Source organism: Musa acuminata, chromosome BXJ2-3 (assembly GCF_036884655.1).
Source record: "Musa acuminata AAA Group cultivar baxijiao chromosome BXJ2-3, Cavendish_Baxijiao_AAA, whole genome shotgun sequence".
Classification (NCBI taxonomy): domain Eukaryota; kingdom Viridiplantae; phylum Streptophyta; class Magnoliopsida; order Zingiberales; family Musaceae; genus Musa; species Musa acuminata.
The window spans coordinates 7,387,966-7,403,395 of NC_088340.1; the positions used below are offsets into that span (position 1 = coordinate 7,387,966).

General features: G+C 38.4%; 2 protein-coding genes across 5 annotated transcripts in view; both read left to right on the plus strand.

Annotated features, from left to right (window-relative positions):
• Window positions 1-505: 505 nt before the first annotated feature.
• On the plus strand, window positions 506-4,784 carry LOC135607169 (protein NETWORKED 4B-like). The gene is made up of 3 exons (XM_065098766.1): window positions 506-653; window positions 2,461-2,607; window positions 2,830-4,784. The coding sequence occupies exons 2-3, from the start codon at window positions 2,514-2,516 to the stop codon at window positions 4,467-4,469; spliced, it is 1,734 nt and encodes a 577-aa protein (XP_064954838.1). The 5' UTR covers window positions 506-653; window positions 2,461-2,513; the 3' UTR covers window positions 4,470-4,784.
• Window positions 4,785-5,711: 927 nt separating this feature from the next.
• The window catches only part of LOC135607170 (uncharacterized), a 38,641-nt gene continuing 28,922 nt past the window's right edge, over window positions 5,712-15,430 (plus strand). For 2 of the 4 annotated variants that reach the window (XM_065098767.1, XM_065098769.1), the window contains exons 1-5: window positions 5,783-5,936; window positions 6,812-7,689; window positions 8,034-8,240; window positions 14,157-14,218; window positions 14,331-14,832. In XM_065098767.1, coding sequence (XP_064954839.1) covers window positions 6,875-7,689; window positions 8,034-8,240; window positions 14,157-14,218; window positions 14,331-14,832 — 1,586 coding nt within the window. In that variant the 5' untranslated portion in view covers window positions 5,783-5,936; window positions 6,812-6,874. The other 2 variants (XM_065098768.1, XM_065098770.1) reach the window with 2 other exon arrangements.

Here is a 15,430-nt window from a genome sequence, read left to right on the forward strand (position 1 = left end):
CATATGAGAAAAAACTAAAAAAATATTTTTCCGGACAATCGCTCTCTTCAATTTGGGACTCTATAGTCATTTCTGCTAATGGTGGGGCGATTACGGGTAATCAACACGGTCGACCGCGTACGGTGACGTCATCCGTATGGGTTTCCCGCTCCTTACGACGTTTTGAATTATATCCCGCGCCCTCTTCGCCGGGAACGGATGCCACATGAGGGCCCCACGCGGCCCGCCTATTGCGTAATTACTACGACCACCTATTTGCCAACCCATCGCCCTGACGCGGTTCGGAAGTAAAATCTTCAAGTACCCCCTATCTGATGAGCGCCACCTGTACCTTTATTTGATCTCTGCCGTTCATTCAGCGAACAGGGCCGATAATCGCAGACCGACCCGTCTTTTGAGATGATCAGGACCGTGGAAGACAAGGGCAGTTTCGTCATTTAGGACGCTAATTATCGAGATGGAGACAACCCTGGCGCTTTGATAAGGGAGTATGTGTTGGGAGCCTTCACTGCTCTCCTTCTTGACGGATACTGCAGGTTTCCTCGAGGTGGCTCCTTTGATCCCTTCCCCAGCCTTCCGATCGTCGGATCCGACGGTGGATCTGCCGTGATAGGAAGGTCCAGAGTTTCCATCGCGGAAGCTCCACATCTGAGGTAAAGATCGTCTATTTCTTTGTCTCTCCGCTTAATCATCGGTTGTTCGTCGATAGTGGTTCGTAATACCCTTCTTTCCCTTCAAATTTTCCTTCTTTTGTTGAGAATGGTGTAAGTTTTTCTCTTCTTTCAAGCCTCTGGTATATGATCTGCTCGGTCACCAGGGCGTCAGTAGTTTTGGTGAGAATGGAGCATACTCAAAAGGGCAGAAAAGACGAACTTGTCATTATATTTCCAAATTCCAAAATTTTTTAATGTATTTTATTCCAGAAAAATGTTGTAAATTGCTCAACCTTTCATTAAACTCATCAGCTCGATGATCCTATGATTCATGTGAGTCGGAGATGGACATATGAACTCTTGATGCAGACCTGCATCTGTTAGCTATTTTTTGGTCAAGAAGCATGTGAGGACATGCTTATAAAATGATGATTATAGATTTGTCTTCGCTAACAAAGATTAACACTGAACCTTGTAGTTGTAATTGTTCGACTTTTTCGGATCCCGCATTGACGGATTAATTAGTTTAATGAAAAAATTCTTTGTTAATAGTGTGAACAATGGTCTATTTGACTGCGAAATTAATCTGAAAATAATAAAACATAGATATGCTTCCATAGCAAGTGGTCCAATGAAACGTGAGCCTTTACATAGTGCAGGTCGCTATTGAGATGTTGCACCTGTCCGAATGGGTGTATCACGTTGCCTTGCTCTGATGCATTTATTTTTCCTCGCGTTGACCAAGAATACATTTTCCTACCAAACAAATTGAGAACTTTGCCGAGTATTTGATCATGTCATCCAGTGAGATAGAAGTGTCTCTTTAAGCTTTTTGCTAACTGTGACCACTTTCTCTTTGTGGGTTCCATCAGCTTTTGACCTTTTTGTTGCTTGTTGGGTTCATCTGCATGCCTGTTTCCGGTGCTGGAATCATTAACCGTTAGGTTCTGCTTTTACCAAGTGTAGTATAGCATCATGTTATTCTCTGTATCACCTCGTAGGAAAAAAAAATTGCTTCATGCATCATTTTGTTTCCTTCTTTTTTCTTTCTTTGGTTGATTTTATTTTCCTTGGATCCTGTTTGAGAATTGAATCTTACTCATTTAAGGTCTGCGTTGGCAATTTGTTGTTTCTATAGCTATTCTTATTGCTATCCAGCTTAATCTTACACATGCTGTTATCGGCACTAGATTTTGCTAATACAGTGATACGATATCTGTCAGTCCAAGTTTTTGGTCTTGAAGAATGACAAACATTGAACTGTTGAGCCTTGTGTTGTAAGTTTTAATTAGTATACTTAATTGTTTTGAATGTGAATTGGTGGATTCATCTTCTTTTCTATCTGTACATCCCTTCATGGTGCAAATCAATTTTAGACTCAAGTATCATTTAATTTATTTTTGGTTTAGTTCTGTTTTCAATCTGAGAAAATTCTTCACCATGAAACCAGGCCACCAAATTTTATCAATCTTCATGCAAGATACTTAGAATCTTGTGTTGTATGATAATTCTTTCAGTAAATTGATAGTCAATTTGGTTCACTGTCTCTAACAGTATTATTATCAGTAAATAGGTTACTGTTTGTGTTCATTTTAGCATCTTTAACTGTTCATTTGACATATATCAGTATAGGAAACAATTCAAACTAGAACAATTACTAAATCCGCATATTATATTGATAATTGATGCCTGTTGCATTAAATTTATGTTAATGAATAGATATACCTGCAATATAATTCATATTCTGCTCTTTTTTTTTTATGAAAGTCTTTGTTCTCGATCGATATAACTTCTCAATTATTGACAGGGCTGCAACTCTGAGCTACAAGCTTTCCACAGTGTAGTACAGTTGGTAAAAAAATGAAGCGGATGATATCCAGAAAATCCCACTCATGGTGGTGGGATAGTCATATCAGCCGCAAGAACTCAAAATGGCTTGAAGAAAATCTTGAAAGTAAGATTGTAAAATCTAGCTATTAATATGCCTTTTTTAATAGTATGTGTATGTGGTAGTTCATTGTAGACCAGATCTCTCCCATGTACTCATCAGTGCAACCTGGATTCTATCAGCTCTGATGTGTCATGGCAAGACCCTCTAATTTGATAAACATGAGTGCAGTTGTTTGTTCTTTCACGAGTAGAACATTTTAATTGGTTTAATCATCCGTCCATGCAGAGATGGATCAAAGTGTCAAACAAATGCTGAAATTGATAGAAGAGGAAGGAGAATCTTTTGCAAAGAAAGCTGAGGTGTATTATCAAAGGCGGCCTGAGCTGATATCCCAAGTTGAGGATTTCTACCGCATGTATCGTGCGCTCGCTGAGCGTTATGACCAAGTGACTGGAGATCTTCGCAAGAATATTCGGTCAGAGCTCAGATCTCAAGTTTCAGGCAGTGGATCTGATCATGTTTCAGATCCACCTTCTCCTTCGTCCATTCACTCATTGGAAGTCACACCTGAGTCAAAGCCACAACCACCCAAGCCAAGTCCAAGGGCTGCTGGCTTTGATTTCTTCCTCGGCTCTGGTGGCAGTTCTGACCTGTCCAGGAAGGGAAGTGATGGTTCGTATTCATCCTCTTCGGAATGTGATTCAGAGTCTGAGTTTGATGATGGCAACGAGGTAAATGGTGATGGTATTTCCTCTAGGCTACAGCAGAAAATACATGAGCTAGAGGATGAGCTACGTGAGACGAGGGAGAAGGTCAAGAGACAGGGAGAGAAAATTTGCCATGACCACTGTAATTCCAAAATCTTGTCACTAGAGGAAGAACTTTCAACTGCTAATGAGAAACTTCACTGTGCAGAAACTGAGATCATGGTCCTTAAAAACAAGCTTGAGGAGACTAATATTTCTTTGGAAACGATGGAGACAGAGCTCAGATCAGAAAAGGAGAAGGTTTTGAACTTGGATGAACATGTTGCCATGCTGCAGAATGCAGTATTAGCTTATAAGTATGAGATTCTGGTCCTAAAGGAAGCAACAGAGGTTACTACTAAGCAGTTCCAGACTGAGTTACTAAATCGTGATATTCAAATTGCAGAGTGCAAAACTGAACTAGTAAATTCGAAAGAGAAGTTTTTGCAGCAGAAGTCCAGCCTTGAAGCTGGAATTGCATACCTTGAAGGTGTAAACATGGAACTAAAAGAAGAAACAGAGAAAATGTTGCTGGAGAAGTTGTCACTGGAGAGTCATCTCTCTGAGCTGCAAGTTGTGATTCAAGAACTGCAAGTCTCAACTTCAAGTTCTATTGAAAATGTTTCGAGGGAGAAGTTGGCACTTGAATCTGAAGTCCTTGCTCTTTCTCAGTCCAATGCCTCGCTGGAGGGTAAGATTAACATTCTGGATGATCAGGTAAGGCAGCTTGATGCTGACAGGATTCAAGCATGTGAGGAGAGTGGGAAGCACATCACCGAGCTAAATAAGAAATTAGATGCTCTAAAACTTCGGGTTGACATGCTCACAGCTGAGAAAGACCAGCTTACTGCGAAGGTGGATTCTCTTACCAACGATGTTAGGTCGCGTGACGGTCAAATCATCCAGATGGATGAGCACCTGCATCGGTTGCAATTAGAAAATGCGAAACTGATCATCGAATTGGAGGAAGGTAGAAAAGCTAGTTTGGATCTGAAGTCACGAATGAAAGACCTCGAAGAGGAAGTGGACAGGCAGAAGGTTGTGATATCTGATGGTGCCGAGGGCAAGAGGGAAGCAATAAGACAGCTCTGCTTCTCGCTAGAGCATTACAGGGACGGCTATCATCAACTCCGGCAGTTGCTCCAGTGTCACAGGCGATCGCCCATCGCTGCAAGTTGATCATCTTTTCTTGGGTAACAGTCTTTAGCATTTGTGTTTGTCTCCATGGACCTGCTGCTATTTCTGAACTCTGTTGTAATGTGTTGCTATGTCAATGTTTTAGGTCGTCATATGGTGTAAAAGACTGTCTGAATCTGATGTTCTTCAGTCTTTATACATTTATCTATAGTGATCTCCATATAATCTTGTTAGTGGTTGACTGGCAATGATGATGGAGATCTGCTTGAGGGTGGAGTTATAGTGGACTTATTTGTTTGTGTGGTATCTCAGCTTCCTCCTATTTTATTGATGCCAATGAGATAATTTTTGTTACCATTCCTAAGCATGTTCCAAATTTGGTATGCTACTGACTCAAACTGGTTCTCGATGTTCGAAATTGAATTGTCGGATCTGATTCGTGCTAATTCAATTCAAAACACTATTGAACTATCGATCCAGTTTGATTCTAATTCAAATTGATCTGTTGATTTGAGATTGCTTCAAGCCTATGAATATTATCGTACCAATGAACCTTGCTATTATCCCCAAGTACGTATGAAGTAACAACATCACCCATTCTCCCTCCTACCCCCATTATGCCAATGAGCCTCTTCCCCCCATTCTCCCTCCTCCGCCCATCCCACCACCCATGATTGTGCAACGTTGCCACCTCCGTCCCTTGCTACCGCCGTGAAGAGGCGAGACCCCGTGAGTGGGGCTAGAGGTCTCTCCGTTTTCGATCAGTAAGAAAGATAAAGTGACAGAGGGCGCGCAGGCAGGGAGCTCCCCGTCTTCGCCAGGATAGGGAGCGATGGTCGATCGCAACGAAGGAGGAGAGCAGTGATCGATAGCGAGAAAGGGGGACAACGGTAACCTTGCTAAGGGAGGACGAAAAGGATATCGGTCGAGGAGGGATGCTTCACAGAGGTGACAGGGAAGGGAGGGGAAGAGGGGATGTCGGGGAGGAGGCGTGGCTCACCATGGAAGCAGGGGGATGGCGGTGGCAGGGTCGGTGATGGTTGATGGAGGGCCAAGATATTTTCATCAAATTGACGAAAAAAGAAAAATCCGTGTATAAGAATAAATTAAGAGAGGGTTTTATAGGTAAAATGTCCAACTTAAAATGAAATTAAAGAATATTTTCGCTGGAATTCTTTCTCGGAACTAACAAAATCGCAACACTGAATGAATGAGATACTTGAAAGGAATGGCGGGTCGCGAGAAACTGCGAGGCCTCACACCAGCGTTGGATTCATTCTAGCTGTTGGATCCACAGGCTCCTCCTTCATCCACCGTTGAGAGTAAATTTGTTCGCAAGTACCTCCGATCTGAACCCGACCCAAAACCTCTTACCGACTCGGTCTCCGTGAAAGAATCTCCGCACCCTCGCTCTCCTCGTTATCGGCCTCATCTCTGTGTGACGATCTTAGCTGACCAACGTGGGGAACTCGCCGCCAAGAACAACTTCATGGCCTCCGAAATGAGCAAGTAATCTGTGATGCATTGTTCTCTTGTCTGGAACTTCTGTCCCAATCGCTTGGAGATTTCGTTTTAGTTTTCTGTATCAAGATTAGGGTTCTTGAGATTTCACTTATGTCTGCTGAATTGAAGCTTTGGATGTAACTTAGGTTCTTTTCATGACTATGTAGCTCTCAAATTCGTCTTTTATTTAGTTGTTTTCTTTAATACCTCGTTGGGTGTGTTTCGGGTGCTTTACTTGAAAATATCTTCTTTTGTTTCTGTGATTCTTGACGACGAGTTATTGCAATTTTCTAGCTGGATCGGGATCTTTTCGAACGGGTGAGGTTTCAAGAACTTAACTCTCTTATCTTAAAAATTTATTTAGGCAACCCTTTGCTCGCAGCCAACGTTTACGAAATTATTTAGCCGAAAAATTATTTTCAATCATTTGAAGATATCTTTTTAAGTTTCCATTGCAACAGGGTTGGTGTTCTTAAAATTGGATTTATTGTTTGCTGAATAAATCCTTTCGAGCGAGTTAAGCTCTTTCTATGATGTCGTAGTTTTCTTTTTTTTTTGGGAATAATATTTGATTTATTGTCTGTTTTTCTAATCTTTGATTTAATTGGGAATAATAGTTGATTTATTGTCAGTTTTTTGGGAATAATATTTGATTTTTGGGGATTTTTTCCAATTCTTCTTGTATAAAAATCATTTTACCCTGTAATTTATAAAACCTAATGTTTTTAGATCTAAATCTTGTAATTTTCTACCTTGATTGCATTTCTGTTAAATGACTAAGGTTTTTGACTCATACGTCCAACTTTTATAAATTTGTTTGCCCAATTATTTACTTGCTTTTTTTGATAGTCTAATGAAGTTTGTTGCTTCTTACTCTGCAGGTATTTGTCTTTTTAAGTAGGGATTAGTATGGTTTTTTGCATATAACCCCTTTTTTTGGGAAGATGGGTCGAAAGAAATCCCGGCCGATTAGGTCAGGAGGCATAGTATCTGTAAATGACGGCCCAAGTTGTAGTGAAGCGCCACATTTAGAAAATAATAATTTGTGCAAAGAAGTAGGTGCAGTTGATAACGGGGAACATTCTAACTGTAGCAAACCTATTTATATTGATGTAGATTGCAGCAGTTGGGGTTCTGCTGAGCATCTTGATATAGCTGAAGTGATTCTAAATGATGTTAAGTTTTCTGATGGAAAAATTGATTACGGATTGCTAAAAGATAGCTTCAATGAATTAAAGTTTTCACTTCGGTTCCGCTTGTGCAATGTAAAGGAAGGTAGCTTTAGATTGGGTCAGTGGCCTGTATTATCAGCTACTGATAGCATCTTTTTAGAGTTTCTTTTTGTAGAAGACCAAGGTAGAGAGCATGGAAAAAACTGTTCCATTACATTATCTGGTACATTCGATGGACCCGATGAGAGTGTCTCAAGTCTTGTGCATCTAGTGTATCTGAAGTTCCTGGCGTTGCGGCTTATTCTTGTTGTTGAAGATTTTGTTGATGTTCCGGCACTTCGATTTAGGGTAGAAGTGTTGAAAAGTGCCTTTGATGCATGTGATTCCATTTTAGAAACTGTTAGGCAGCCATGGAGAAAGAGTATGATGAATGTCATGCATTGGTTACGCCCTGAAGTTACAACCTCAGAAGCTATATATGGAATAGAAGGTCCCTCTGTACAGGTAGATGAAGCTTCTAGTTATGGCCGAAGCAAGCATGCTCAGTTTGATATTGCTGACTTTTATGAAGCCATTAAGCCTTCAAGGTGAGTGCTAATAGTAACGTGAATCTATTAGTAATTTGCTGCATGCCCTTTTTCTTTTTATGCTCACGATTGACTGTTATTACATGTGGATCAAATTAGATCATGGTATCTTTTTAAAGCTTGTTTACCAATCAAATATTCAGGAATATGTGCTCAAGGAACTTCTTCCTAGGACGTTTGTTGTAATTGTTACATTGATTGTGAGGCCTATGCAACTTAGAGTTGGATTTGGTAGTTCAAACACTAAGAAGCTTTATCTTCACCCTTTTACCTCAAGATGGAAGTTTGTTTTTAAGGGGTTTCAGTTTAATTTAACTACTTTATGGATATGTTTCTTTTGGCAGGGAGGAGCCTATGCTGGACGAAGAACTTCCTGACTTGCTCCCATGTCTAAGGCCCTACCAGCGCCGTGCTGCTTATTGGATGGTTCAGAGGGAGAAGGCAGCTAACATAATTTCAGGGGAGAAAGCACCATATCAGCTATCTGCTCCATATTCTGTGCCTGTTAATTTTCTTGATAGGAGTTCCAGAATGTTCTACAATCCATTCAAGTAAGATTTCTTCAAATATGCTGAATTTGGTGCTAACTTTTCAATCACTAATTAAATGGAAGAAGCAGAATCTGGTACTAACTTCCAGATCATGTACTGTGAATCAATGATTGAAATTTCGTACTGTACCAGAGTTTTGAGGTTTGCTCGGGGTACAGTACTGTATATCGAGCCGCCAGGGCGTACCGAGTGGTATACCTAATTCTGCCGTAAAATCCTCCGAAAATATCAAAAAATAAAAAAAAAGTTAGGATAGGATTTTTAAGTTAGAAATAAATATGATAATAGTATAAGTTTAGCAAAATCAATATAAATTTGGTAAGAATAGTATCATATATCTTTTTCGGACTTTGAGGAATAGCTTTGTGCAAGATTTTCGTATTTCGGTTCGTTACGAACTGTCCTTCTGTAAATATTGAAATATCTACAGAAAAATTATTTGAATTGTTAGATTATTTTATTACAATATCAACTTTAAATATTTGACCTATTAAGTGTCTAATATCAAATTAATCAATATTAAACACACTAATCATAAAATTAAATATCTTAATTACTCTCTAATTAAAGAAAGAGAATACATATATCTTGATTAGAAAGTTTTTCCTCTTAATCTTCTCAAATTAGACTTGATTCAATTCACAAATCGTTGTTTTGTAGAGTTTATGAGAGCGCAAATATGAGAAAAAAAGAGTTTGGGATAGTTTAAGAGAGTATGAGAGTGAAATAGGGGAGAAGATGAATTTAAAAACCTATGAGAAAGGGCTCCAACGGTCAATTTGACCGTTGAAGCATTGTTATCGATTGGTAACGATCAATTTCGATCATTACCGAGCAATAACAGTCAAAATTTCGACCGTTACTGACCGATATAACCCTCTATCGTCCGATACGGGGCAATGTTAAGCGTTCCACCCGGTAGCGGGTGGTCCGCATACCGGTATGTACCGCCAGGAACATATATGAACATGATATGATCTTTTACCATAAGGTTTATGAGGGAGAACCTCATAAACCTTGCTGTGAACATATATGAACTCTAAACCTTGCTGTGAACATCTTATTTTGATGAGAAATGATCTTTTACCATAAGGTTTATGAGGGAGATCCTCTTTGGCTATCCATTAGAGGACCCATCAGGAACATATATGAACATGATAAGTATTCTATAGTTTTGCTGTAAATTCTTAATTTTTGATAGTAAATGCTTCAATGAGAGAGGTACATTCTTGTATGATAAGACAACTCTTCAAAAATTGAGAAGTGGCATTAGGTTAATTACATACAATATAAGGCTAAGATGAAAATAGTTATAGGAAAGGAAAGCAAACAATGTTGAAAAATCTTCAGGAGTCAAATTGGTAGCATGCTGGTGTATATATCGTCAAGTTGAGTTATATTTTTCTCTGGATCTCTGACATAAACTTAATTGTTATTGGAAACAGGCATCCTGATTTTCCTGTTGCAGTTATGGATTTGTATGCAGAATTATGTTGATAACTTCAGCTTTAGTTTCCTCATGTTTGATGTAAATTTCTATTGAACATCTATACATATTTAGATAGATTTGAAGTGAGAATCCTATGGTCATCTTATATGTACTTTAACTTGTGGCATTAAATTTCTATTTTCTTTTGTTACATAGCTAGGAGGATGATCTATTTTGCACGGGGCTTCTCTCCATAGCAGTTCTAGTGAGGATCAAAAGTTTTAAGCTTGAGCTAAATGGAGCAATTTTACCATACGCCAAGGCTCATGCTGTCACATAGCTACTGTTATGACAAATTATTATGAGTACTACAGTTGAAGCTGATATTTGAGGGTTGGCCTTGGTGCAACAATAAGGTTACTCATTTGCGAGTTGGAAGACTAGGGTTTGAATCATGAAAACAATGTCTCTATATTTTGAGGAACGACGGTATACATTGATTCTCCTTAAACCCCACATTCACGAGAGCCTTATACACTGGATATTCCTTTTTAGTTGAAGCTGATATTTGAAGAACAAGGGTGACTTGCAGGAAAAGATGGGAATGAACTTGATAGACCAATCAAAAGATTTGTCGTTGGACCTCACAAAAAAGGAAACTACAGTTGAAGCTGATATTTGAATAATGAGGGTGACTTGCAGAAAATAGGAGAATGAACATGATAAACCAGCAAGAAAAAGGTCCTTGAATCTAGCAAGAAAGGTGAATTATAGGGTACTGTAATTAGGATGAGAAAGAAAGCGAAGAAATCTAAGAAACCTATGTAGGCATGGATGAGATAAATGCTTGTATTCTTATTCTGACCTTGGCTGTGGCATGGTCAACACATATTCTGTTGACACGACCAACACATATTCTTGCAGTTCTAGAGTCCTACTCTGTAATTATATTTGGTTCTGGAGTCCTACTCTGACATGGATAAGGTTGTTCTTCCTATGGTTTGTGGAAAATTTTTTGTACATGGTGGTTTGCGTCTCGATTCTTGTTGGGGCCAGTCCATATCACTCAGATCTAGTACAGACAGCTAGTTGCAAGGTTTAAGATACTGTTGGTATGGGTCTCTACCAGCTGGTATGTGTTGGTCTGGGTCTGACATGGCACATGGACCAGCCCTTACTCAATTGTAATAATTCATACTGACTTAATGCTTGGTAATGATTGATTTTTGGGCTAACCAACCAGTTTTCATTTCATAAGCCTCCGGTACTGGTTGATAACCTGCTCCATCTCAATCCTTTCTTTCATTCAAATGATAATAACCCATTTGCTTCTCACTCCTAGAACAAGCCTTTTCATTCAAATTCAGCTTCAATCTATAGGAAAATAGGTTTCTTTTCAAACATAGGTAAATCTAAGCTTTTCTCTTTTTGCTTTTTTTAAAAAAATGTCTTGCTTTATACTTGGATTCATGTTTATTTGTTGCTTTTCTAGATCTATGCATCCTTTTCCTTGCATTTATATTCATATGAGGATGAATCATAGATGTACTTGAATCTAGGGGGGATATATACGAATCTTAAATAGTTCTTTGTGGATTTATATTGCCAGGTGGATGTAAACTAGATTCATATGGATATGGTTTAGATTTGTGGGATTCAAGCAAGATCAGTATGATTGAAGTACTTGCAAATAGATTTACACTAATCTAGCATAGATCTATGCTAGTTCCGACCAAAACTGGCCTGAGTTCATATATATTTAGGCTGATATGCATGCATCTGGCCAAGAGGGATGCAGATTTAGGTTAGCTCTACATGGATGTAGACTAGATAAGCTCAAATTTGATTTATACGCGCATATCATATGCTAATTTTAACTTTTTTAGTGATTTTTTTCTTATGCATTTTATATATGGTTTATAATGGGTCTTAAAACATATGTTGGTTTATTATTGAGGCAAGGATCTATACAAATAAGATTTAAGAGGGTTTGGATGGGTCTGGAACTAGACCCAGCAAGATCCGAAAGATACAAAGTCATACACTGTTAATATGGTATGGTCTCGGTACTGTATCTGGTCAACTGAAAACTAGAATCAGTGCCAGACAGATTTAAAACCTTGCCTAGTATCGAGCAGTACATCGTGGATATGCCTTGCAACTTGCAAATGACTCATTACTTGGCAGACGGTTGAGCCCTTCCATAAGCAAATGCAACACCATGATACTGGTATAAAGTTGTTTGTGAAACATCATTGGTGCATATTCCAAACTAATAGGGTCAGTCAATGCTGATACTGCAGCAGATTGCAGAAAGATTGCAGGACACTTTGCCTTATCTCAGTAGGCTGCCCAAGTTTTGACTTTGAGTTACATTAATACTGATATGTGTTGAGAGAGTCCTTGTTCCCCTTTTGACTTGCCCTGATGATTACCACTCTTTTTCCCCTTCCATCACAAACCCTCAAAAGTTCATACATTAATTTGTTGCCAGTTGCAGCTGTCTGCTGCAAGGTGAAGTTTCTATTCTCCCTTTCCCGTTCCATTAGTGTCCTTCTTTCATGACCTCTCCCTCCTGTATCTCATCCCTCTATTCATCTTTTCTTTTCTCCTTACCTGCCCCTCTTCTCAGTTCAGCTTTCGTCTCATGCCTTTTACTTTTGCCCTCCATCTGAAGCTTTCTTTTTCATGTATTTGCAGGAAAAAGATATCACAGCGGGTCTGCTAAATTTTTTAAATAAATCTACCAATCACAAACACACAAATCAACTAATGTGTTGTTTCTAAAGTTCATCATAATCTGATTTCTGAAAGTGTTACTGTTGTTGATGTGTGGAACAGGAAATTGGATGTGCTTTGTTTGTTAGAGGTGATAGAAAAAAGGAAACATGTGTAATATTTTCACAATATCCACATTTGAGATTTATAGAAGAGTATGCTCATCACCAACCTGTGATGTTACCTTATCAACTGTAGTTGTAGGCAACCAAACTGCTGAACTATACTTATGGGCACTAGTTGAACCAACCAAACAACTGGGTTATAAATTCAACCAAATAAGTGAGACTTGAAAAACAATCAAGTATCTGTGATTGCATTGTCTTTTTTAATGTAGGCCTTCAAAATTGTAGGAAAAATCAAATGTTGGCATGACTGTTATTCAATGAAAGTGGCAACATGTAAACCTTGAGGAAAAGAACATTTAAAATAAAAATATCAGTAGGGAAGGAGAGAAATTGATCATTTTCTTATATAATTTTCAAAGTAGAGAGCCTGGTAGGTGTTAGAGAGAGGGTTTGGAAATAGCAAACTGAATAGCATATTAGATTTTTGGAAATTCACCTGGGCATTACCTACCATTAAGTGCTTGAAGTGGAAGAATCATCTGTTCACTAGAACATCAATAATTTTTCCGTGACGCTTGAAATGTTTGAGAACTATTTCATTTGCTAACTGGATTTTTGTCCAACAAAGTACCACCAGTTTGGAAAAAAAAAAAAGGAGATAGGTAAACTTGTTCTCCACCTCAAAAATATATTGACGATGAAAGTAACTTGAAAGATATCAACGACATTCGTCACCAGGAGGAAAGAATCTATGGATTTGAGTCAAAGTATCCCTTATTAAGTGTCATGTTTTGAGTTTCGTAGTTCCATCTCATATGGTGGTCAGTGACCTGCCTATATTAAATTTTCTGTTGATATTGGACTTTGAATTCTCATATTCAGTAGCATTCTCACAGGATTTCTGCTTAAGATTTATTTGAACTGTGGGTCTTTCTTCTGATTTGAAATATCATTGGCCTGATGTTGAACCTCCATTTCACAGGGGCATTCATATGTGACTGAACTGTGTAGTTTGTTGTTTATGCTATTTAAGAGATGAGGGGAACTTAACAACTAATTTTTTGAATAAGAAATTTTTAATAAGCGTTATTACTAATCTTTTTGTTACCACAGAAGGTCTTAAGCATAACATCAAAAGAACATTGATCTTTTAAGTGAAATGGTAATTTCTTTTCTGGAGAACGGTAAAGAACATTATTGGAGCTCAATTGCAAAGAAGTTACATTAACACTGATACTTAGATAACTTCTGTTGTGGATCTCAGTAGCAACAAATAGTGGTAACAACTGCAGACCAGAAAGAATGGTCAAGTTTGCCTTGAAGACAAACTTTTTCCTAGGTGTTGCTAGCTTTGATGATGCCAGTTAAAACTACTTAAGCTTCACAATCTTCATCAGAATCATGGTATGCATTTGATTAGTATCAGGAAATGCATGAGCATTATAAAATAGATAGCTTTTTGTACATTTTCTCATCGGTGAAACTGTTCATTTTCTCATTGTTGAATCTGTTCTTGTTCACCATGGTCAAGTTTTACTGAAAATATAATGTTTTATAACAACTGTTTTTTCTCTAGTATGCCACATTCTTTAACCTTATTTTTATTTGGTTATTTTTATTGGACTTTCTTTTTTTATTCAGTGGGAACATTTCTATGCATCGAGATTCATCTTCGCTACATGTTTCTGGTGGGATATTAGCTGGTAAGTTGTTATATTTATTTTCTCTAGTGACCTGAATTATGCCATCACCATCTCAATACTACGCAGATCATGTCACTACCACTTTTTCCTTTTTTCTGATTCCTGATCAAAGATGAGATGGGCTTGGGTAAGACTCTGGAGTTGCTGGCTTGTATCATGGCTCATCGAAGGCCGTCCTTGGAAGCAGGCTTCGTTTACAACAATCACAGTCATGATATTGAAGCAGAAGTTAAGATTAAAAGGCAGAAATGGGAACGTGTTGAGTGTATTTGTGGAGCTGCCAGTGAAAGTTCAAGGTATAGGGGGCTGTGGGTGCAATGTGATTTATGTGATGCATGGCAGCATGCTAAATGTGTTGGTTACGCACCTAAAGAGAGCAGTTTGCCTTCACATGAAAATGAAACTAAGGGTGGCGGCTCTGTAAAAGTTCTGTCCGAGTCAAAGTTTAGCCATAAAAAGAAAGATACTAGCAACATAGTAAAAATCAGTGGGGATTACATATGTTCTTTGTGCTCAGAGCTTATTGAAGCTGCTAAGATTGACATGTACACTGGTGCAACACTTATAGTATGCCCAGCTCCTATATTGGCTCAGTGGCAGTCAGAAGTAATGCGGTATGATTCTTCATCCATTGGCTTCTTTTTTGTCTGTTGAATGTGAACTTTTTTAATGCATAATTCTAGTTCCTTATAAAGTGCTTAATGAACTTGCTGAATGTTCTTTTTATCTGGATAAACTATACTTCTGCCTCTTCTAATTCAACGCATTGTTCAATAGCATTTGTGAAAATTATAGGTAGGAGCTGGTTGTGCCATCGTGGTGTATGTTTTTCGTTGGGTTTGGTAGCACAGTACATGAACAGTGTGAAAACACCTTTTTGTTTTCTCTCTCTTGAAGAGGACAGATACTCATTGATCTAAATTCTAGTTTCCACCAACCGTGTTACAGGTATATTGACATAGACCGACACCTCAATATCTTTTAAGAATCATTCCCGTGGTATATGCTTAGTTACACATATTGTACTGGTTAGTCAACCAATCAGTTGTTGGTTAAGTACTGGTATTTAAACCATTGCAGATGATTGAACTTAATGACCATTGAGCATCTTGAACCTCAAAGAGAACATGGATGAAAATGGATTGGCAGTGTTGCGCAAAGAATTTTTTCAAAGATACTCCTGCGGAACTTTTAGCATTGTTTGCTTGTTTT

Coding starts and splice junctions, on each gene's coding strand:
- LOC135607169 (XM_065098766.1), top strand. CDS start 2,514: ATGAAGCGGATGATATCCAGAAAATCCCACTCATGGTGGTGGGATAGT. Junction 2,608..2,829: donor GCTTGAAGAAAATCTTGAAA/GTAAGATTGTAA, acceptor CCGTCCATGCAG/AGATGGATCAAAGTGTCAAA.